Source organism: Chrysemys picta, chromosome 3, assembly GCF_011386835.1.
Source record: "Chrysemys picta bellii isolate R12L10 chromosome 3, ASM1138683v2, whole genome shotgun sequence".
Taxonomy (NCBI): domain Eukaryota; kingdom Metazoa; phylum Chordata; order Testudines; family Emydidae; genus Chrysemys; species Chrysemys picta.
In genome coordinates, this window is record NC_088793.1 from 49391069 (window position 1) to 49408610 (window position 17542).

Sequence of the window (17542 nt, forward strand, 5' to 3'; positions counted from 1 at the left end):
ATTGATAAATAAAAATAGTTTTCTGCAATTATTCTACTAAAGAAATCATATTTTTCCACTATGTGAGAATGGAAAGTTACACTGATCAGTTGTGACAGTCGCTTGTAAAAGGTTAAGAGGTATTCGACTCTTATTGAAGAGAAATTAAAATAGTTCACTCTATATTTTGGGAAGGAATTAGTACAAATTCAATTACAGTAGGTGTCATGTTTGCCTTGTTATGTATTGGCACAATTAGCTACAAAGTCTGTTACCAAATAGACACGTTTCTCTCAATGAAAAAACATATGACAAAGTAATTAGAAAAAACAATGGAGGAATAATTTCACCTTGTTTTACCAGACTGTTCTGATAGTAATGACACCTAACAGTATTAGTTTATGAGAAATCAATCATTTATATTGGAAAAGTAATGATACGTGCAACCTCCCCCAAAAATTCCATTACTTACTTCCTGTTCTCCCTTTATCTAGCACAGGAATATGAGACTGTATTGGAGTGGGTTCCACTGCCTTCCTTTTGTAGATCTTTGTGACTTTATCCACATCAGGCTGTTTTCTGGTCATTTCCTCCATAAACGTCTGCAATTAAATGGTAGCTGCTTTAATTAGCAATGCAGAAGAATAATTGACGAGAAAGACAAATAAAGAAAATAGAATACCAAGTTACAGAGAAAGGGCAACTACTTGTCAGGAAAATTACAGCAGGAGACACAAGAGACATTTCTCTTTCACCAAAATAATCCTATCATTCCAATTAAATATAAAATAAGTATTTTGTAGCTAAGAAATATTACCTAGATGAACTTCTACCTACATTATGGCAGAGCTGCTAAAGGAAGTCTACATTTAAAAATACGTAGCCACACTTGGCTGCACTTGGTGCACCGGGTGCGATGTGCAAAAGACTCTGAATTGAAGAGCAGCTCCAGGTCCTTTGCTGTCCAGACTAACCGACAACAGCTCAGAGGAGAGTCAATTAGGATCTGATGTGAAGCAAGGATGGTCACTTGCATAAAACATGTTTTAAAATTCACTTAGCAAAGCAGACAATGCAATGCTGGTTCTAGGCAGCAGCACTGCCTGGTACTTCAGATGTTTTCTAAATGTACAGTGTCCTTATTCCTAACAAGCTGGTGCATGTTTTTAAAACATCGCTGCATTTTCATTTGTTTGCTTTGCTTGAGCAAGGCTGGGATCAATCATAGGGACAGGGAACATACAATCAGGTATCTGGAAACTGGATCATTAAAAATACTGTAAATAACTAGAACCGGCTCATATTTGATTATGTACCAAATCTAAGATGCATGTATCAGTATAAAATCCTTAAGACATGTTTCACATTTTTCATGCCTTACCTGATGTTCAGCTATGAGTGCTTTAACATCCTCGATCTCCTGGGGGATGACCTCTTTATCTTTTTCACTAAGAGTAGTCTCTGCCCACTGCAACCAGGACAATAAGGCTTCCAACAATTCCTGCTTAGCAATAAGTCCAGCAAGGGCTCCTGCCAGTCTCTGCTGATGTTGCTTTGCCCATGCTAATACCTTGATAAAAAGTCAATCCATGAATATTTCCAAATCTGGTATGTTTCTTTTGAAAGTACCCCACTTGCTTTTATCCTTTCCTGATTTAAACAAGTGTCAGGATTATCAGAGTTCCTGTGCACCTGGTGTTCCCAGTTCAACCATGTTTCGTCACAAGCATTAACCTTCAGGTTTTATTAAACTTCACAATAGTGTCTTCTCTCAGCATATTAAGGACATGAATAGCCCCACTGAGATCACTGGAAATACTACGAAAAGTGAATCAGGTAGAATCAGATCCCCATTTTTGGACACTCTGGAAGCTGTATTTGGCTATTATTTGTTTTCCTTTAAAGGGGTTCCCTTTTCCAATGGTTCTCAAACTGGGGGTCGGGACCTCTCAGGGGGTCACAAGGTTATTACGTGGGGGGGTTGCAAGCTGTCAGCCTCCACCTCAAACCCCGCTTTGCCTCCAGCATTTATAATGGTGTTAAATATATTAAAAAGTGTTTTTAATTTATAAGGGGGGGTCGCGCTAAGAGGCTAGCTATGTGAAAGGGGTCACCAGTACAGAAGTTTGAGAACACTGCTTTAAACTATAAACATAGACACAAAACTTCACCTCCAGAAGCTGAGCATGTATTCTCCATGGCATGCCTATTAGGGCTTGTCTACATGGCATCGCAGTCCACACTACAGCATGTGAACTCTAGAGTTCTCTAATGCATTGCACTCCATCTATCTTGTGTCGACCCTGTTGGTGTGAACTAAAAGCTATCTAGTTCACATTACTGTAATCCTGTTTTGTGGCCTATGGAAAGCTGCTGAACAATTTGGAAATCACCACTGGATTCATGGGGGCATTTTAAGAATATTTTGGAATCCAGTATCCTCTAACATGATTATTACTGAGCAGCGACAGAATACTTTGTATATATCCTGATGGTTGATTTTTTAAAGCATTATACTTTCTCCCTTGATACTATGAATTTGCTGAGGAGAAATGGGGTGGTGGTATTTCCTAAAAAAAAGTCTGACCAGCTGCTGTAGTTATTCTTTTACTTCTCAAAAGCAAAGTAAAACCTGGCCTCTTCACATCTATCAGCTTGGGTATTTTAAATAGTTGTGTTCTCAACAGCTGTATCATTTCCTCCAACGTAACAGTCTTGTTAATTGCCAACTATGTTCCAACCTATCAAAGCCTGCCTGTTACTATGAAGGCTGCATGAGACATACTGACCTCTTCAAATCTGGCTCTGATGATTGTTATCCAGTGCTTAATGGTAGTGATGGAGTCTGGGTGGCAGATAGCCAGGATGGCTTCTCCCATACCTGCTGCTTTATTTAGTTCTGCCTTTTTGTCCTCCAACTTCCTCATGAATTCCTAAACCAGAAACAACAATTTCAGTTAGATGCTGGCACCAGTTGAAAGAAAAATCTGAGTAATTTCAATGAGTGTTGGCCAAATCTGGAAGACTAAAGTTCTCTACTGGATCATTCAAAGCCTGAACTGATTCAATGGGCAGAGGGGAAAAAGTAAGAGACGAGACAAGTCCAATTCTTATAAGAAAAGTTCAGCGAGACAAAGTGGGCGAGGTAATATCTTTCACTTGATCAACTTCTGTTGGTAAGAGAAACAAGCTTTAGAGCCATGCAGAGCTCTTCTTAAGGTCTGGGGAAATGTCAACACTTTCAAAAGATGAGCCTGGATGCTTAAATTCATAACTTTGCTAGACGCTAAAAATCCTGGTCTAAACAAAGACACTGGATTTATGGCTTATTACAACAATTACCCACTATCCCCCCTTTTTGTCCTATGACTGCCTGGGTATTAATGGGCCACTTCACCTTGAATGGTCTCTTAGAATACATGCTAACTACTTATGCTAAACTTTCTGTTCGATCTCATATTTAGCTGTGACATTCTGAGCACCTTTCCCAGATCTGGAGAAGAGCTCTGTGTAGCTCGAAAGCGTGTCTCTCTCAACAGCCGAAGCTGATCCAATAAAAGATATTACCTTACCCACCTCATCTCTCTAATATCCTGGGACTAACACTGCTACACCACCACTACATACAAGAAAAGTTACGATCATTTTAAAAACCTATTCTATATAAAGAACTAAATTAAGATTTAAAATATGTAACATATTAGCCTGCAACTCTTTAGTAATGCAAAATGTTGTATATGCTTGTGGTATACATGACCCTATTAAAAAAATCATACCACTCTATAAGATACTGTAAATCAAATGTGCTGTGGTTGGAGTCACTACTAGAAAATTTTCAGGAGACCTAGCCTGTTTATCAATACTAATCCTACAATATGCCCAGCTAAAAGCCCCTTAACAGATGCTGAAGGAACAAACTATAAAGAATCAGACAGCAGAACTGGTTGGAATTTTCCATGAGAATTATTTTCCAATGGAAAAATACTTTTTCCAAAACTGAAATTTTCCCCCCAAAATTTGATTTTCCATCAGGAAAACTGAGATGATGGCTCCCGGCTGGCCACCTGGAAAGCTCTCCTCAATTTCATTTTCTGTCTGCAGGGAGAAAATTAAATTGACATGAACCTTCCTGGTAGGCAGTTGGGGAGCTGCAGATGGACTTGGGAAATGGCAGGGAAGCTGGGTGCCCTGGATACCTGCATGTCCCACAGCATCTCCAGCAGCTGGGCTTGTGGGGGAAAGCTGAGAAGTGGGTGCTCAGGCTCCAACAGGTTCTTGTCAATTTCTAATTATCTCCTAAAACTTGCAGATTGTGTAGTTAGACTTGATTTGGGCAGAGTAGGCAGTACCTGAATCTGGATTAGGTTAAATAAGTGAATGACTCTGAGACCAAATCAGGGTTATGTTTCCAGTCTGGTTGTGTTGAAATCCCATGAGCTATTCTTGCAATTTCAGCTCAAAATGGTGTCTGTACATATACAGTGTATTTTAGTATTTGTTACACTGAGAAACTGGCAGCATTGGCAAGAGCCAGGCAGAATATTGGCAAACATAATGCAACTTTCCCTACACAACTCTATAAATAAACCTTAAAACCTGATCTGCAACAACCTAGATGTTTGGAATACTGAGCTTCCCCAAACTGTGCTGAACTCTGTGCTGGTTTAGTGATACACTAGAGAGAGATTGAGAACAAATTCATATCTTTTATTACCTAATGTAGTGCATTAACCTATTGTACCTCTTAGTCCCCAGAGACCGTGATGAGTGGCAGAAAACTTAAATTGTCTATGACATGTAGCCTTCATTAAATCATGTGCAGTTTTCAAGAAAAAAGCTAAGTAGTGGGACATAAAAATGGACCTTTGATGTTAAATGCTTAAAAATGAAAAGCTTTTAATATGTGGCTTGATACAAAGGTATTAAAATCATTTTACAGGAATTATAAAGGGCACTGTGAATAAAGGACACATTTAACATTTACCTCAATAATGCAGTCATTATAATCTAATAAGTGATTAGGGATAATATTGTAGCAACATAGATAGAAGAGAGATGATGTTTTAAATTTATGTAATATACCACACTTACCTACCTTTCATTTTTTCTCCTAAGAATTTCAGATGTACATTGGAGACATCACACTCATTATCAAATTAACAATGTATAACACAAATGGTAATGCTGTACAAATTTCAAAAGCAAGTCATCCTTTGCAATATTAATTGGCACAACACACATACCAAGTTTAGGGGGGAAATTAGGTACTTATGTACATATTTGCAATTTACATCATCACCAATAGATAGTAATTAAAAGACTGAATCTAATCCCCCAGTAAAATAACATCTAACTAGATTAAGTAAGCAGCTCTAATACTGTTACAGTTGTTTTTTATTATGAAGGCACTGGTCAAAGCCTCCTGGTTATGGCTGTAGTGAGAGCTCCTGTATAAGCCCCTTCCTTCCTAACTTCTCATCAGAAGGTGGCATTTGAAAATTGGTTATTAACGTTTGGAGAATAGTAACACTGGTGAGTCCAAAAGTGGTGTGCTACCTGGGTGAGAATTTTTTTGATTTATTAATGTGTGCATGGGGTATTAAAGATGCTGTCAGAATTGTTCTTAGATTGTGATTTCCATGGTTTCAATGTTTATTCTTTTTTTTTTTTTACAAAAAAATAATGTGATTAATGGTTAATGTGATTAATCTTCTTTTAGAGTGGACTTAGCAATCTTAACTATAACTTAGCTAAGTTTTATTTTTGTGGGAATTATTTTATTAGCCTAGTGACACAGGATGACATGCAGGCTCCATTAAAATCAATGGGGGTTTTGACACTGATTTCAGCGGGGCCAGGATTTTACTTATACAGAGGAGAGCAAAAAAACAAAAGGGAACCATGTGGAGCAGCTAGAGAGGACGGGCAGATAACAGGCATACTTCACTCAAAGATACCAGAAAAGCAGCTGGCAGCGCTTCCATGGCATCAATGTATGGTGACATATATGGGGAAGGTGTGGGCGGACAGAGGAGGATGGAGCTAGGGAGCCACAGCACAAAGCACTACATTCCCAGTGGCCCCAAATTAAGTGGTGAATTTCCACACAACTCAGTGGCAGTTGTTGAAACTTTCCCTCCTGTGTTGAAGATCCCGCAGATGGGAAAGCAGTAAACAGGCACAGTGAGGGAACCAGTGGCAGCACAACAGTGATTTGAACCAGACATGCTGACAGTGGTGATGACAGGCACTAGAAGGGGCAGATACTACATATGGATGCCCTGAGAGCTGTGTGTGGTTGAAGTCAGGATACTCTGAGGATTATTGAGTTATGCACAGTTAGACGGTCATGCCCTGTCAGCTGATCCCACCAACCACAAGGAGTGGTAAAAATATGATGCTTTTTTGGCACCCTTAATTCCATGAAAGTTTTGTTACAATTTTCTCCCTCACAGTAGTCAAGAAATACATTACTATTATCATTCCTGTCATGGCCTAACTTCAGTATCAGGCAAATTAGTTGAAACTATAGCAAAAAACAGAATTATCAGACACATAGATGAACATGATTTGTTGGGAAGATCAACATGGCTTTTGTAAAGAGAAATCATGCCTCCCTGATCTATTATTTGAGTTATTTGAGAGGGTCAACAACAATGAGGATAAGGGTGATATGGTGGATATAGTGTACTTTGACTTTCAGAAAGCCTTTGACAAGGTCCCTCACCAAAGGTTCTTAAGCAAAGTAAGCAGTCATGGGATATGAGGGAAGGTTATCTCATGGATCAGTAGTTAGAAGACAGGAAACAAAAGTTAGGAATAAATGGTCATTTTCAGACTCGAGAGAGCTAAATAGAAGGGTCCCCCAGGGATCTGTACTGGGAGCAGTGCTGTTCAACATATTCATAAGTGATATGGAAAAAGGGTAAACACTGAAGTGGCAAAATTTGCAGATGATAGAAAATTACTCAAGATAGTTGAGTCCAAAGCAGACTGCAAAGAGTTACAAAGGGATCTCACAAAGCTAGGTGACTGGGCAAGAAAATGGTAGATGAAATTCAGTGTTGATGAATGCAAAGTAATGCACATTGGAAAACAATCTCAAATATCCATACAAAATGTATACATACTAAATTAGTTGCTACCATTCAAGAAAAAGATCTTGGGGGTCATTATGGATAGTTCCCTGAAAACATCCGCTCAATGTGCAGTGGCAGACAAAAAAGCTAACTGCATTTTAGGAACCATTAGGAAAGGGATAGATAATAACACAGAAAATATCATAATGCCACTATATAAATTCATAGTACGTCCACACGTTGAATACTACGTGCCATTCTGGTCGCCCCATCTCAAAAAGGATACATCAGAACTGGAAAAGGTACAAAAAGGGCAACAAACATGATTAGTATGGAACAGCTTCCATACTAGGAGAGATTAAAAAGACTGGAACTGTTCAGCTTTGAAAAGAGACGACCAAGGAGGAATATGATAGAGGTTTATAATGAACGTTGTGGAAAAAGTGAATGAGGAAGTGTTATTTACCCTTCACAGAACACAAGAATCAGGGGTCACCCAATGAAATTAATAGGCCATAGGTTTAAAACAAACAAAAGGAAGTGTTTCTTCACACAAAATAGAATCAACCCGTGAAACCCATTGCCAGGGGAGGTTGTGAAGGCTGAAAATGTAGCTGGGCTGAAAAAAGAATTAGATAAGTTTATGGAGGATAGGTCCAACAATGGCTTTTAGCTAAGATGGTTAGGGATGCAACCCCATGCTCTGGGTGTCCCTAAGCCTCTGACTGCCAGATGCTGGGGCTGGATGACACGGGATGGATCACTTGATAATTGCCCTGTTCTGTTCACTCCTTTTGAAGCATCTGGCATTGGCCACTGTCGGAAGACAGGATACTGGGCTAGATGCACTGCTGGTCTGACGACCCAGTATGGCCATTCTTACTACTACAACTGCATGGAAGGTGTTTTGGGTTTTTTGAAGGCAACTTTCTCAATGGGAAGAGATATGCCCCTGAGTTTTTCCTTAGTTGTGTCATTAACTTAGTCATTTTCGCATTTCATTAGTTGAAATCCAGTTTGATGGCTTGTAACCTAAATCTCCAGTATCTTTGTCACTGTAATATTTCAATATATAATGCATGTGAATCATGTCAACATGGTGCTTCATCATGACAGAAGGTTAATGGCTGATAACATTATTTTGATGACATATATAGACATATATAGATGATCTTGACAAAAAAGGTGTACAGTGGTTTCACTCAGAGTTGCTAGGAGAACAGTTATACTGTTGGTATTAAAACATCCTATCAACAAAGCTTACCAAGTTACATTGCTTGCAAGTAAGTTTTTGAACCAGTCTCTAATTTTATACAACTCCCTTAAAAATGGTATTTTTTGCATTATTTTCTTAGTGAGACAAAATGGCTTTAAAGCCTAGTGAGATGTTATCCTGATAGACAGATAGCCTGAACTAAAAATGGGTGTTGAACCCTCAAATTTACAGAACTTTTAATTTCATATTCTAGAAATAACTGTGAAAACAAGTCTTGTTGCAGGACGTGATTATACTAGAGATACTTTGCTTTGTTTCATTTTATTTCCACCTTTCAATAAATCAAGTCTAGCAGCCAGCATCCTCGCCATTAACTTACTTACCCTGTGCTGATCAATTAGTGTCCGTAGAGCCTCTTCATCATCTGGGAGGATTCCATGGAAACGAAGGGCCTGCTCTGCCTCAGCCAGCCACTCCAAAAGAACATGCACAACAGCGTGAAATTCCTCTCCCTGTAAGAAAAAAACCAGCCCTTTCTGAGGGAATCTGACAGAAATCACTTGGCTTTGGATTCCTCCCTGAACAATGAAGCTGAGTCCAGCTTTGGAGTCATTAATCATGCAGCAATACAGGCACATTAACTTTCCATTAAAAAGTCAATGATATACAGTACTACATTTCCATGACTGTAAAAATGTCTCATGCATCTCAAAAATTGTAGGAAGCCTAAAAGCCTGTTCATGCTTTTAACCTTCTGATTTATAGTGTATGTGCAGCTCATCTCAGAATATCATGCCTTCATTCTGAAAAATGACAAAGGAGGTGCTTTCATGTACCAGCTGGAGAGATGGGAATTACACCTTCTGAGTATCCTTAATCATTACTTAAGAAAAATTAACAGAGTAAGTCTTATGTGGATAGAGAGGACAAGGAGAGTCCATCGGTGGGCATCCCGTGTAAAGACCAGCTATAGTCACAGTTAGAGGTAGCACATTACTTCTTCTTTTGAGCTCCCTGGGGGAACATATTACCCCAAAGAAGGCAGTGGGCACAGTGAGGACAAGCTATCCCATCCTAAAGGGTGCACACCTCTTGAGCACCAGGAAGCTCAATGTGTGATTTCCCTCTTAAGCGTCTCCTGGGGTGGGGCAGCTCCACACCAGCCCTTACTTAGGCCTGTGCCTAAAAGGCTTTATTTAGATCAGAGGTAGGCAAACTACGGCCCGCAGGCAGGACCGTCCTGCCCGGCCCCTGAGCTCCTGGCTGGGGAGGCTAGCCCCTGGCCCCTGCCCTGCTGTTCCTCCTCCCCTGCAGCCACACTGCCATGCAGGCAATGCTCTGGGCAGTGGGGCTGCACGCTCCTGCATGGCAGCATGTCTGGCTCCAGCCAGGTGGCGCAGCTGCCAGAGCGGCATGGTAAGGGGGCTGGGGGGGTTGGATAAGGGGCAGGGGTTCCTGGGGGGCAGTCAGGGGACAGGGAGCAGGGGGTGGTTGGATGGGACGGAGGTTCTGGGGGAGGTGTCAGGGGAGGGGGAGGGTTTGGATAAGCGAGGGAGTTGGATAAGCATGGGAGTCCCGGGGGCCTGTCAGGGGGCGGGGGTGTGGATAGGGGTCAGAGCAGTCAGGGGACTGGGAGCGGGGGGTGGTGGAATAGTGGGTGGGGTCTTAGGGGCGGGGGGGTCCCGGAAGGGGGTGGTCAGGGGAGGTTGAATGGGTTGGGAGTTCTGAGGGGGCCAGTCAGGGGGCGGGAAATGGGAGGGGGCGGATAGGGGGTGGGGGCCAGGCTGTTCGGGGAGGCACAGCCTTCCCTACCCAGCCCGCCATACAGTTTTGCAACCCCGATGTGGCTCTCAGGCCAAAAAGTTTGCCCACCCCGATTTAGATTGTAAGATCTTTGGGGCAGATAGTCTCTTTTTGCTGGTTGTTTGTACAATGGGGGCCCTGGTCCATGACTGGGGCTCCTAGGTGCTAACGCAATATAATAATAAGAAGAAAAAAGAAGATAAGGCACAACCTACCCTGTAGTGAAAAAGTGTAAAATTAGGGGGGGAAATATTTGATTTTTTTTTATCATTTTCTTAATTATAACATTAAGTTTTCAAGCAGTAAATTTGTCTGTTTTCTCTGCTCCTATCTTTTTTTTACCTGGTGTAGGGCCTGTTCCAGTCGCGTTTGCTTGGATACGGAGAGGGCGCAGACCGTCTCCCAGCGAGTGCTTAGCTCCTGCATTTGGACCTTTACCCAGGAGGAGTCATCACGACTGCCTTCTATGAGTTCTCGAGCAGAGCGTTTCAGAGCCTGGACACTGCTTGTCCTCTTCCCCAGCTCCTTCTGGAAGACCTGGGGACCACACACACATTTTACATGTTCAATTTATCATGGCTTCAGTGTCTCACGTGTGACGTACTTAGTGGGGATATGGAGAAGACTAAATTAGGGTTTAGTTTTACAGAAAATACCTCAATCTAAACATTCTAAAATGCACATTGTAAGATTTTCACACCCTACATTTGGCTTTCTTTTCAATTGGGGTTAAATGGCTCCATATGGGGTTAAATGGCACATTTTCTGCAAGAAAGCCCTCTAAGCTTCAACACTAGCTCATTTATACTGGGAAGAAGGCTCACTCAACCTGAAAATGTTGCCTAGCCTCGTGAAACATGGGAGTATATTTGTAGCTAGACCCTCTGAACTACTTGACCCACTGCGATACACAAAAATCTGGTCACCTTAAACATACGGGCTTTACGCCCTTCAAAGCAATCGATCTGCTGACACGATGATGAATGTGCAAGTCTGTCCCAAATCACAGTGCAGTCAGATAAAGTGCGCATCAAGGAGCTGGGTTAAAATACTAAAATATAAATAAAAGTCCATCTGGTAATTTGACTGGATGGGCGATAGATTATGTCACATATTTCACATATTTAAGTGTTTGCATGTTCAGGTTCACAGCTGGAAAAATATCCACTTTCAAGAAAGACCCTTCTACATGATATGACAATTACAATGCACTGGATTACTGCGGATATATTAGTTAAAGTGCACAATGTGACTGCAGCATTGGTTCCATGACACACATGTCTATGTTTCTAAGATACATCTCATATGTGAGGGCCAGATATTTTCTCTTCTGCCCAAAGTCCTGCTTTGAGCAGGGGATTGGACTAGATGAACTCCTGAGGTCTCTTCCAACCCTACTATTCTATGAAAGCCTGAGTAAACAGACTCCTGACAATAGGACACAGTGGTGGCTGATGTGAAGGGAACGGAATCATTCCACACCCAACTGTTCCACAGCTACTATAATTGGATTCAATGGACTCCACAGCAGCTTTTTCCACCATAGTACTGGGCTGGGCCTGCAGAATGACAGATTCACTGGCTATGTCCTGGATCCACGTCAATCTTCACTTCACAAAACCCCTCTCCAAGCTACAGCGGATCGAGCCTCGGTAGCACTGCATAGTGCTGATTTCACAGCATTTTCCATTGTAGTCGGCAGCTTTGTGATGGCCAAACGTTCCAGGTTAAATGGTTTTCTTCAGATTCTAAGAAAACGTTTCTTTTTACAATTACAGAAAATTATATTGAAGTGGCTGCCCACAGTCTGATATTAATTAATAATAATTAGAAAAATATTTTTGTAATTACTTTGTGATTATCAATCAGGTTCATCACCAAATCGATGTCTCCATGCACTGGCTGATCTTCTGCCAACTGAGGTTCAATTTTATATAGCCAGTCGATGAGAGCCTGCAGAGCATCAGTAAATTGTCCTGAAAATAACAGGGCTTCCTCCAGTTTGTTTTGTCTGGAAAAAAAAAAAAACACTAAGAAAAAAATCAATCACATTTATTAAGGAAACCTGCAATATAACTGACAGCATCCAATAGTCGCTAATAGATAATGATTTTTTTCAGCAGTTAGTGAATGAGAAAAAACCTTAGGGTCACAGTGGGAGCCTGTGGGGAAAGGAGGGATGGGCACGGCTTTTCAGAGCTTCCTGGAATGCAAAGAAAGCATACACATTGCACCACCTCTTGGAAGGATGCAGAGCACACCTCACTTTAGTGCATTCCCTCTCAGCAAGGATGCCTGGTGTCGGGGAAGAGCAGGGCCATCTCCCAGCCCATCTTTCCCTTTGAGGTGACCAGAGCACAGGGACTACTAGGAAGGAGCAGTGCTTGTGCTACCCATTTAAAATACTCCAAACAACCAACTTCTATTCCTCCTTATACAGCACAGAGAAGCACAAAAAGAACACAACCCCCTCTTCTTTACCTCTGCAAGTCTCCTTTAAAAGAAGGAAACTTGGCCTTTCATTTTACCTTTCCACAGATTTTCCACAGATTGTATCCCATTTGTCTCTGAGCTCACTCAGCATATCGTCCAGTTTCAAATTGTCATCCGCCAGAGAGGTTTTCTCTTTGAGGGAGCGTCCAGTCCTATTTGTGGTGTCATACACAGAATGCTTGGCTCCAAGAGATTTCTGGAACTCCTGTAGGAGTAGAAGTAAAGGTAAACACCTGTATAGTACTAGGTACTTGTGAGCTTTCACTAATTCTTTCTTTTCATATCATTTTTGAACCAATTAATACATTTATAAATGATGCTGTAAGAAAGTCTTTATATCTCCCATAAATCATATTAAAATGCAAGTGAAATTAAATTGGGGGAGGGATAGCTCAGTGCTTTGAGCATTGGCCTGCTAAACCAGGGTTGTGAGTTCAATCCTTGAGAGGGCCACTTAGGGATCTGGGGCAAAATCAGTACTTGGTCCTGCTAGTGAAGGCAGGGGGCTGGACTCAATGACCTTTCAGGGTCCCTTCCAGTTCTATGAGTAGGTATATCTCCATATATTAAAAGATTTCTGGTCTGCCAGTGCTATGGTGAAGCTTAAAGTACTAGAGTTCTGGAGCCAGATCCTTTCCCCGCTCTAGCTCCTCTGCACTGTTCTGCAAGCATGAATGGCCTGAAATCTGATTTAACTAACCCCTTGAGGATTCCTCCTGCACTGAGGAATCTGCAGTTGGCACAGAGCTGGCCATAGCAATTGCTACGCCACCACCTTCCTATCCCGCAGCACAAAGGACTGAGGTACGGTCTGAAGGAAAGGGGAATGACCAGAGTAACCCTGCTTTCTCGAACAGTCCTTCGAGAGTATGGGCAGAGGGATTAAAATAGAGCATTACTCTATCTGCACTAATTTGTGTTGAGGGCTCAGGCTGGTGTAGACTGACTCCAGGATCTAGGTGCTGCAAAGGGGTTCATTATCCCAGCTAGTCCACTAAGTTCTGAAGTCTCATATTCAAACCCCCTACTGGCAGGTCCTGTTGTGTGCCTTCCTTCAACACCCAAACTTTCCTGGATGACAGTAGCAAATTGGAGTTCGCAAGGAAATCAAGGTCATGGCCCTACCGCTGCATTTATTTTATAATTTAATACTTCAGCTCCCTTTCTTTTTCCATCCCTTAAGAAACCTGAAGTAGTCCACTACCTGCAACCTTTGAGAAACACACAGACACAGACACACAGACACACACACACACAAAATCTTCCCCTAGGATAAACTAAGATCTTTTCAAAGTACTTTCAAAGTGGACGGGAAGTATGCGGGAGACAAAAAAATCTGAATAAAAAAACTCCTTTAAACAATTGTTTAAACTGTTCATGAATTTATATTTTCTTTGGTGGGGGCTGTTAATCACCCAGCACTACATACGTAGTGTTGCTTAATTTTCTCAGACAAAATGAAATAGCTGCCAGAGAAAGACTATGCAGTAAAAGGGAAGTCAGAGATGAACAAAAGGTTTTAGTTAATTCATTCATCCAGGGTTAGCCTGGATACATAATGCCAAATTTCATTTTCACTTGATTTCACTGAGGAGTAACTGAGAGCAGACTTTCAGCCAATGGTTTAAGTCACCTCAGATATTAACTGTAGATTGGTGAATTAAACCTTCAATATTTAATTATCTACAGTAACTCCTCACTTAAAGTCATCCCGGTTAACGTTGTTTCGTTGTTTGTTGCTGATCAATTAGAGAACATGCTCGTTTAAAGTTGCGCAGCGCTCCCTTATAACAGTTGTTTGGCAGCTGCCTGCTTTGTCCACTGCTTGCAGAAACAGCAGCCCGTTGGAGCTAGCTGGTGGGGGCTTAGAACCAGGGTGGACCGGCAGCCCCCCATCAGCTCTCTTCTCCCCTAAATTCCCTTTGCGGCAGCCACCCAGCAGGCTATCCATTGCCCAGCAGTTCAGCTGTCCCTCCTCCGACTGCCGTGTGCTGGTCCTGCCCTCTGCCTTGGAGCTACTCCCAGGAGCCTACTGCTTGCTGTGCAAGGCGGGGGGGGGGGGGGGAGAGGGGGGAGGGAGGGAAGGAAGAGGAGTGCTGTCAGAGTGTCCCATTTCCCCCACCCCCCGCTCCTTTACCCCATTTCCACAGAGTGGGGCGGGACGGGACATGACAGGGCTCAGGAGGGAGGGAACTTGCTGGCAGCAGCTGCTGTCTCAACTTACTGATCTACTTAAAAAGGCAACGTACTTACAGTGGGATCAGAGTACTTTAAGGGTCAATGCGCATCTCTCTCACACACACATGGTGTGTGTCTCTGTCTCTCTCTGCCATGCTGTCTCTCCTCCCTCCATTCATACTGCCTTGTACAGTGTGAGGCTACATTAACAACAATTTGTTAACCCTTGAGGGCTCAGCCACGTGCTAGTTCATCATTTAGCAGTAAGGTATTCCCTGGGAAATAGCCCACCCTTTGACTTTACCACCTCAACCAAGCTTCACAATCATCATTGCTGTGTACAGTATTAAATTGTTTGTTTAAAACTGATACTGTGTGTGTGTGTGTGTGTGTGTGTGTGTGTGTGTGTGTGTGTGTGTGTGTATATATATATATATATATATATGTAAAAAATATACATGTCTGGTGAAAAAAATTTCCCTGGAACCTAACCCCCTCATTTACATTAATTCTCATGGGGAAATTGGATTCGCTTTACATCATTTTGCTTAAAGTAGCATTTTTCAGAAACATACAACAACGTTAAGCGAGGAGTTACTGTACTTTCCTTCCATAGCAGATTGGTACTTATATTCACAGGTTAAGCAGGCCAAATCTTGTAAGGAATAAATCTGCACTAAGTAAAGGATGGATTGGATGACCTAATAGGGTTTTTCCATCTCTGACTTCTAAAAATAATATATAAGGAGAAAAAATTAAAAATAACTAATAGACTACGAATAACCCCCCAAATCCCTGGCAACATAAATAAATATATGAGAGAGAGAGAGAGAGAAAACATTTTATCTTGGGGAATGTTGTGGTGTTTTTTATTATTATTAATTGTTTTACAGTGATAACCTGGGAAACAGTGAAGCAGAGTTATTGCTTACAACACACACACAACTTCAGTGCACATCATCAGTTCAGATAGTAATATAATTAACTAAGTAGAACAAGAAAAGGCTGGTTCACAAATTCCTGGTCTGAAAAGACAAAGACAGACTTTGGATGGGAGGAAAGAGACAACATATGAGCAGGATGAAATGCAGGATGATGAGAGGCACTTGGCTTATTAAATACAAATTTGGTTGATTTTTTTGTTTAGCCTGATGATTAAATACACTGAAATCATCTCACGTCCTCCTTCTATTATTTATGTCCCTCACTAGCCTCCAAAACAATTGCCAGCTTCAATCACAGTGTCTTTAAGCCACACTGCACTCCATCCCTCATCACAGATGTGATTCATAAGATTTAAATAAAATTAATAAGTAGATGACTTAGGCAGCTAGTTTCTTGTAGGCATTTTGGAAGAAGGGGGACTTGAAGGAGGCATTTAAATAAGGAGGGTAGTGAGTTTGCCCACCAATTTGAGGAAGGGTGGAGACGTGAAAGAGGTGCCATATTATTTGTGGGAGAAACAGACAAATAGGACATGGAGGGTAGTTTCAGCAGTGAAGAGGAGAGGGAAGGCAATAAATAAAAAAAAAGACAATAAAAGACATGAGCAGGGAAGTAGGAGGGGCAGTTACATTCGGCCTTGAAGGACACCAGAAGAAGTTTGAACTTGATGATGTGGAGAAGGATAGCAGTAGAGCGATTCATAGGGGGATGATGTGGTCAGAACAGGCAAAAAAGGATGATCGTAATGCCTGCATTTTGCTCTAATTCTATATGATTTTAATTTTTGGCAACTATAGCAAACCCCAGAGCATACTAAAATGCAGAACTAGCAAGAACACTAGCACAAGTTTAGCTGAAGGTTTCAAGAGCAAATGAAGGTAAAGCCAGTGTTGCTTGACAAGCTGCCAACCTTCTAAAAGTAGAGGAAAATATTTTCCATGTTGGTATGCAAAGCTTAAGCCATCATGGAAAATAAGAGAGGATAAAAAAATGAATTGGAGACTGTTGGGGAAAACAAACATAATAGTATAGTGTAAGGACTTTAAGGGGGTATAAGGCGATTACTATAAGGAGCTAGACTAAGGGCGGAAATGTGGGGGTGCAATCTCTTGAGAGCACCATGTGGGACAAAAGAATGGTTGGGGAACACCATGGAAATAGTTCAAAAGAGCAGGACAATTCAATATCAGCATTGCAAAAAAACTAACTGTCCTACACTCACAAGCATATCTTTATCTCTGAGAAAATTCTTCCAAGTTAAACTTTTCCACACAGGTTTACGTTAGAGGATTCTACCATCCATCCATGCAATGCCCATAACCATGTTACCTGGGCTGTTTAAAAAATAAAGTCAAAGTAAAGATTTCCTTGGGGATTTTTCTCTGTCTTTTGTGGGGACTGCAATTAATTTTTTTCCCTTTCACCTTACTATTATTAGTTATGGAAAATCCAAATCAATCAGGTGATTTACATTTAGAACTGAAAGCAGTTGAGTTTGTTGAAAGGTGTTTCAGAGCTGTGGTTCCCAAGCAGAGAGAGATGTCTCTCCTACTCTTACACGTTTCACCCTTGTTACTGGCAATTCCATTGTACCTGGTGCTTTTCAAATTATTTAACTAATCTTTCTACTTGACATATGAAGGATTTGCCGGTCAAAATACAAGATTATTTCTTATTTTTGAGGGAATCCTAAAATGTGGAAAGGAGATTTTAAATCATCCTAACACAATACAATCAAAACAATTTGTTGGAAACTGTAATTTTGGTAACTTTGTGATTTTAAAAGACCAAAGAAGCGTATAATATAATCTCTTTGAATATTTTCCTTTTTCATAAAATATTTCTCTCT

General features: G+C 41.3%; 1 protein-coding gene across 46 annotated transcripts in view; it reads right to left on the reverse strand.

Annotated features, from left to right (window-relative positions):
* DST (dystonin) overlaps positions 1 to 17542 on the reverse strand; it is a 439617-nt gene that overhangs the window by 18296 nt on the left and 403779 nt on the right. For 44 of the 46 annotated variants that reach the window (XR_010599478.1, XR_010599479.1, XM_065587877.1 and 41 more), the window contains 7 exons: positions 12606 to 12775; positions 11929 to 12088; positions 10420 to 10614; positions 8658 to 8786; positions 2769 to 2912; positions 1361 to 1549; positions 452 to 581 (listed from right to left, as the gene is read on the reverse strand). Coding sequence is in view for 44 of the 46 variants with exons in the window: in XM_065587877.1 (XP_065443949.1) it covers positions 452 to 581; positions 1361 to 1549; positions 2769 to 2912; positions 8658 to 8786; positions 10420 to 10614; positions 11929 to 12088; positions 12606 to 12775 (1117 nt within the window). In the remaining 2 variants the exon portion in view is untranslated. Of the gene's footprint in view, positions 1 to 451; positions 582 to 1360; positions 1550 to 2768; positions 2913 to 8657; positions 8787 to 10419; positions 10615 to 10980; positions 11129 to 11928; positions 12089 to 12605; positions 12776 to 15344; positions 15477 to 17542 lie in introns of those variants that run through there. The other 2 variants (XM_065587871.1, XM_065587873.1) reach the window with 2 other exon arrangements.